Genomic DNA, 5,056 nt, shown 5'->3' with positions numbered 1-5,056 from the left:
GGTAGGACCGGCACTCTACTTCAGAACTTGGCATTCCAAAAGGGCCAGGCCTAAGAGAGGCCTGCAAAGTGCCAGGTGGAGGTGTAGGGAGGCAGCCAGTGCTCATGGAGAAGTGGGGATGTCCTCAGGGGTCAGCCAGTACCTTGTACCGGGGAGGAGGAAGGCTATGAAGGACTGGACAAGCCCTCTGTGGGACTCCATTCTGGCTGGGGGCTTGGGGCATTACGGGGGCAGGAAGTGATTGGGGTTTATCACCCCAAACCTGCCTGGGCCATCTGACACCCAGGCCTCCTCAGGTACCCACCCTCACCCCCCAGAGCGCCTCTCCTGTGGGCCTGTTTCCCAGATTGATGCATTCTCCTCTATAAATACCAGCTCTGGTATGCCGGGTTGGCAGTTGTTGCTGACAGAGAGATGGCTGGGTTGACACACGGCTCCTGACAAAATACAAACCCCTGGTGTGTGTGGGTGTGGGTGATGTGAGTAGGGGGATGAATCAGAGAAGGGGTGGGGGTGGGCACAAGGGGGTAGAAGCCAGGTGAAGTTGGTGTGTGGGGGTGAGAGTACATAGTAACTGGAAACTGAGAGGGTGCTGGGCCCTTTCTGGAAATCACCCTGTTGTTTATAAACTCCAGGCTCTGCCCTACCCCAAAGAGGGGGAGGAAAAGGGCCTGCACTAGCCCAGAGGGAAACTGAGGCTCAGGGCTTGAGTCCTGGTACCAGGGGACATATCTGAGCAGGCGGGCTCTGGCCACGACTGCTCTCTGCCCCCCACGGTACTCTCCCAGCCTCCCTGACTGCCTAGAGACCCTTTTCCTCTGGCCTGGCCTGGTGGATGCCTGTCTTTCCTGAGTCCTCCCAACCCTCTGCCAGTTCTAGACAATCTTTGGGGGGGCAGGGAAGTGATTGAGTTTTTCTTGGGACTAGGCATTGTTCCTCCAGGAAATGACCCAAAGTCTCTCCTCAGAGCAAAAGGGACACCCTCGAACTAAGTGGAAACCTCTCCCCCACTCTCTCCCCTGACTACCCCCCAGGAGGAGGCCGGCACCCAAGGGCTGAAAGAGGCTTGCCTAGGGATTCCAGACATGCTCTGTGCCCCGGGTGAAGGGGTTGGCAGGCCTGCCCATCTTCTGCCCTCCTAGGTCCTCCACCCTGTCCCACACCTCTCACGGGCCCCTTCCCCCCGGCGGAGGGGCGCGGGCCTCTTGCGGGGCGGGGTGGGGGGGGGGAACTGGCCTCCCCGCCCCCACGCCAGCGGCCGCCCTTCCTGGCAGGACAGCGGGATCCTGCAGCTGTCAGGGGAGGGGTTGGCGGGGGCTGATGTCAGGAGGGATACAAATAGTGCAGACGGCTAAGGGGCCCTGTCTCCCCTCGACGCATCCACTCTCCAGCCGGCCGCCGCCCGCCGCCCCCTCCGTGCCGCCCAGCCTCGCCCGCGCCGCCACCATGAGCCAGGCCTACTCGTCCAGCCAGCGCGTGTCCTCCTACCGCCGCACCTTCGGCGGGGCCGGGGGCTTCCCGCTCGCCTCCCCGCTGAGCTCGCCCGTGTTTCCGCGCGCGGGCTTCGGCACCAAGGGCTCCTCGAGCTCGATGACGTCCCGCGTGTACCAAGTGTCGCGCACGTCGGGCGGGGCCGGGGGCCTGGGGGCGCTGCGGGCCAGCCGGCTGGGGTCGGCCCGCGCGCCCTCCTCCTACGGCGCGGGCGAGCTGCTGGACTTCTCGCTGGCCGACGCGGTGAACCAGGAGTTCCTGACCACGCGCACCAACGAGAAGGTGGAGCTGCAGGAGCTCAACGACCGCTTCGCCAACTACATCGAGAAGGTGCGCTTCCTGGAGCAGCAGAACGCGGCGCTCGCCGCCGAGGTGAACCGGCTCAAGGGCCGCGAGCCGACCCGGGTCGCCGAGATCTACGAGGAGGAGCTGCGCGAGCTGCGGCGCCAGGTGGAGGTGCTCACCAACCAGCGCGCCCGCGTGGACGTCGAGCGTGACAACCTGCTGGACGACCTGCAGCGGCTCAAGGCCAAGTGAGGACCCGGCACTCCCAGAACCCCCTTTCCGTGGGCTGGGCGCGGGAGGCGAGGCCACGGGGCTGGGGCGCAGCTGTCAGGGCCTGCCTTCCCCCAGGGCGCCAGCAACCCTCTCCTACCTCCGGGCCGGGAGAGAGTCATCTACCGGTGTCCCCCCAGGGGAGATGGACTCCGGGTCTCTCCCTCATGCTCTCACTCTGCAAGGGAGGAGTTTTCTTGGGGACATCACGGGGTGGAAATGGGAGACCTGGGCCCTGTGGACAGCCCCCTTAAAAGCACTTTAAGATTCCGGGCTGGTGTCGATGGGGGACAGGCAGATGAGCGGAGGGAGGAGGCCCCGGTTCAGTCGCCGGGTGGGAGGGGAGGGGGTTGATAGGAGACAAGGCAAATCTGGGGCAAGCTGTGAAGGGCAGGGGGTGGGGAATCTAAGTGGTAGCTCTCAGCTCCTCTGCGATCTGCCCTGGGGGAGGTGGGTAGAGAGCAGATCTTGGTCTCTAGGCCAGGCTGAGGCTGTGCCATTCCACAAAGGGAATGGATAAGCTAGAAGAAGGAGGAGGGAGCTAGCTGCAGCCCCCAGAAAGCTTGGAGGGCCTGATGGTGGGCTTCACCAGGCTTCCAGTAGGAAAAGGCAACAAGAATAGAGCAAGTACTCATGGGTCCTGCTTCTGACAGCCCAAGTGAGCAGAATCACTGTCCTACCACCCGGGGTCGCAAACGATAATTGAGCACCTACGTGGGCCAGACTGGGGCTGCGAACCAGGAACATAGAGGTGCATAGAATAGACACAGTTCCTAATCCCAGGGAGGTCACAATCTGGTGGGGACATAGACTTCCGGGGTGTGGCTCTGGGGAAGAAATTGGGCCACTTCCTGTCCCCTCCCTGGGTGGGCAGGGCCTCTTGTCTCTACCCTGTAGGCAGGCCTCCTCCCGGTGTCCTGAGCCCCACTCCCTGGGCAGGCCCCACCTGGCCATCCCCACGGCCAGTTTTATCCCCACCAACTGTCTCTTTCCATCTGTCTGTTCTGGCCAGGCTGCAAGAGGAGATTCAGTTGAAAGAAGAAGCAGAGAACAATTTGGCTGCCTTCCGAGCGGTGAGCCCTCTTTGGTCCCCCAGCAGCTTTACCCCTCTGACCCCGGGTGGCCCCTGGTCTCCCCCTGCCCTGCCTGGGTTATCAGTGACCCTCTCCCTCTTGCTTGACCGCTCCTAGGACGTGGATGCGGCTACTCTAGCTCGAATTGACCTGGAGCGCAGGATTGAATCTCTCAACGAGGAAATCGCATTCCTTAAGAAAGTGCACGAAGAGGTATGCCTTCAGCCTTCCTCCTCAGGGTCCTTAGACCCTGGTGAGAACAGCTGGAAAGGGGGAGGAGCCATGCAAGGCTCTGGGGACCGGGGTGTGAGGGTGCCGTGTGGGTGGGACCTGGTAGACTACTGAGGCCCAGCTGTGCCCTGCAGGAGATCCGAGAGCTACAGGCTCAACTTCAGGAACAGCAGGTACAGGTGGAGATGGACATGTCCAAGCCGGACCTCACCGCAGCCCTCAGGGACATCCGGGCTCAGTATGAGACCATTGCAGCTAAGAACATCTCAGAAGCTGAGGAATGGTACAAGTCCAAGGTGGGCAACCTGGCCCAGGGGCCTGGCCCCTCTGTCCCCCGCCATCCCTGTTTGGACGTGCTTCCTGTGGCTCTCTCCGTGGGGAGGAGGGTGAGCCAGGGTCTCCAGGCTCCCTTGCCATCCCTTGCCTGCGTCCCGCAGGCTCCTCATCGCAGTACCCCTCCCTGCCCTCAGGTGTCCGACCTGACCCAGGCAGCCAACAAGAACAACGACGCACTGCGCCAGGCCAAGCAGGAGATGATGGAGTACCGACACCAGATCCAGTCCTACACTTGTGAGATCGACGCCCTCAAGGGCACTGTGAGTGCCCGCCTGCCTCACCCGGCCCGCTCCTTCCGGCCCACAGCGCACACTCTCACTCCATGATCTTGGTTCCCATCACACACCCTCTCTGGGCCTCTGGCTCTTCACATCTCTCACAGGGGCGAAAACAGACAGGTGGATTCTCAGTTGAACTCTCAGGAATCAGGGGTCCCCTAGATGGGGATGGTGGAGAGAAAAGACATGGATGCTTCCTTTTATCACTTCTATTCTCTGGATTTCCAGAGAAGACTTCACTTGAGTTCAGGGTTCCCTAGCTTAGAAGAGCGTGCCCACTCCCGGACCTGACCATCTGGGGTTGCGCCCCAGCTCCAAGGCTGTGTCTTTCACCACCCTGGGCCCCTCGTGCCCACCCCTCCATGCCTCTCCTTGACCTGGGTGTCACTCTCCTGCAGAACGATTCGCTGATGAGGCAGATGCGCGAGATGGAAGACCGCTTTGCTAGTGAGGCCAGCGGTTACCAGGACAACATTGCGCGTCTGGAGGAAGAGATCCGGCACCTCAAGGATGAGATGGCCCGCCACCTGCGCGAGTACCAGGACCTGCTCAATGTCAAGATGGCCCTGGACGTGGAGATTGCCACCTACCGGAAGCTGCTGGAGGGCGAGGAAAGCCGGTGAGGGGCCGGTGGTGGGATTCTGGGGAGTGCCCAGGGGCCCATTCCTGCCCCCAGGGGCAGGAGGGGAGAGGGGCTCAGGATCACCTTAGCAAGATCTGGAAATAATTTTATACAAGAGGCCACCACACCATTAATTGCAGAGAATTAACCAAGGCCACCTGGGTAAAAAGTGATTTAATTAATAGCTTCTATAAAAAGAGAAAAAGAAGTATTTATTCCCTTACCCACCTTCAGAATTAAGAGCGGCAGTATAAAACCATGTTCAGGAACCAGTAATAAAATATTCCTGCCAGTCAAGGGAGAGATGAAAGCAGAGTGGGGAATGATGAGGGAGGAAAGGGAGGGGGCAGAGAGGGACAAAGAGAGAGCCTCGGACACAGGCTAAGAAGGAGGAGGCAGAGACTCGTGCCCAAGGATGCATACACACACACACACACACACACACACACACACACACACACACACACACA

The 5,056-nt window shown here is 60.8% G+C and overlaps 1 protein-coding gene across 1 annotated transcript in view; it reads left to right on the top strand.

Annotated features, from left to right (window-relative positions):
- Window positions 1-1,355: 1,355 nt before the first annotated feature.
- DES (desmin) overlaps window positions 1,356-5,056 on the top strand; it is a 7,442-nt gene continuing 3,741 nt past the window's right edge. Inside the window, exons 1-6 of the mRNA XM_025891146.2 lie at window positions 1,356-2,024; window positions 3,059-3,119; window positions 3,237-3,332; window positions 3,485-3,646; window positions 3,821-3,946; window positions 4,363-4,583. Of these exons, the coding sequence (XP_025746931.1) occupies window positions 1,447-2,024; window positions 3,059-3,119; window positions 3,237-3,332; window positions 3,485-3,646; window positions 3,821-3,946; window positions 4,363-4,583 (1,244 nt within the window). The 5' untranslated portion in view covers window positions 1,356-1,446. The remainder of the gene's footprint in view (window positions 2,025-3,058; window positions 3,120-3,236; window positions 3,333-3,484; window positions 3,647-3,820; window positions 3,947-4,362; window positions 4,584-5,056) is intronic.

Source organism: Callorhinus ursinus, unplaced genomic scaffold (genome assembly GCF_003265705.2).
Source record: "Callorhinus ursinus isolate GAN/ISIS: 27379988/994484 unplaced genomic scaffold, GSC_fseal_2.0 scaffold2, whole genome shotgun sequence".
Taxonomy (NCBI): Eukaryota; Metazoa; Chordata; class Mammalia; order Carnivora; family Otariidae; genus Callorhinus; species Callorhinus ursinus.
The sequence above is the reverse complement of the archived record's forward strand: the minus strand, read 5'-3'. Positions and strand labels throughout refer to the sequence as shown.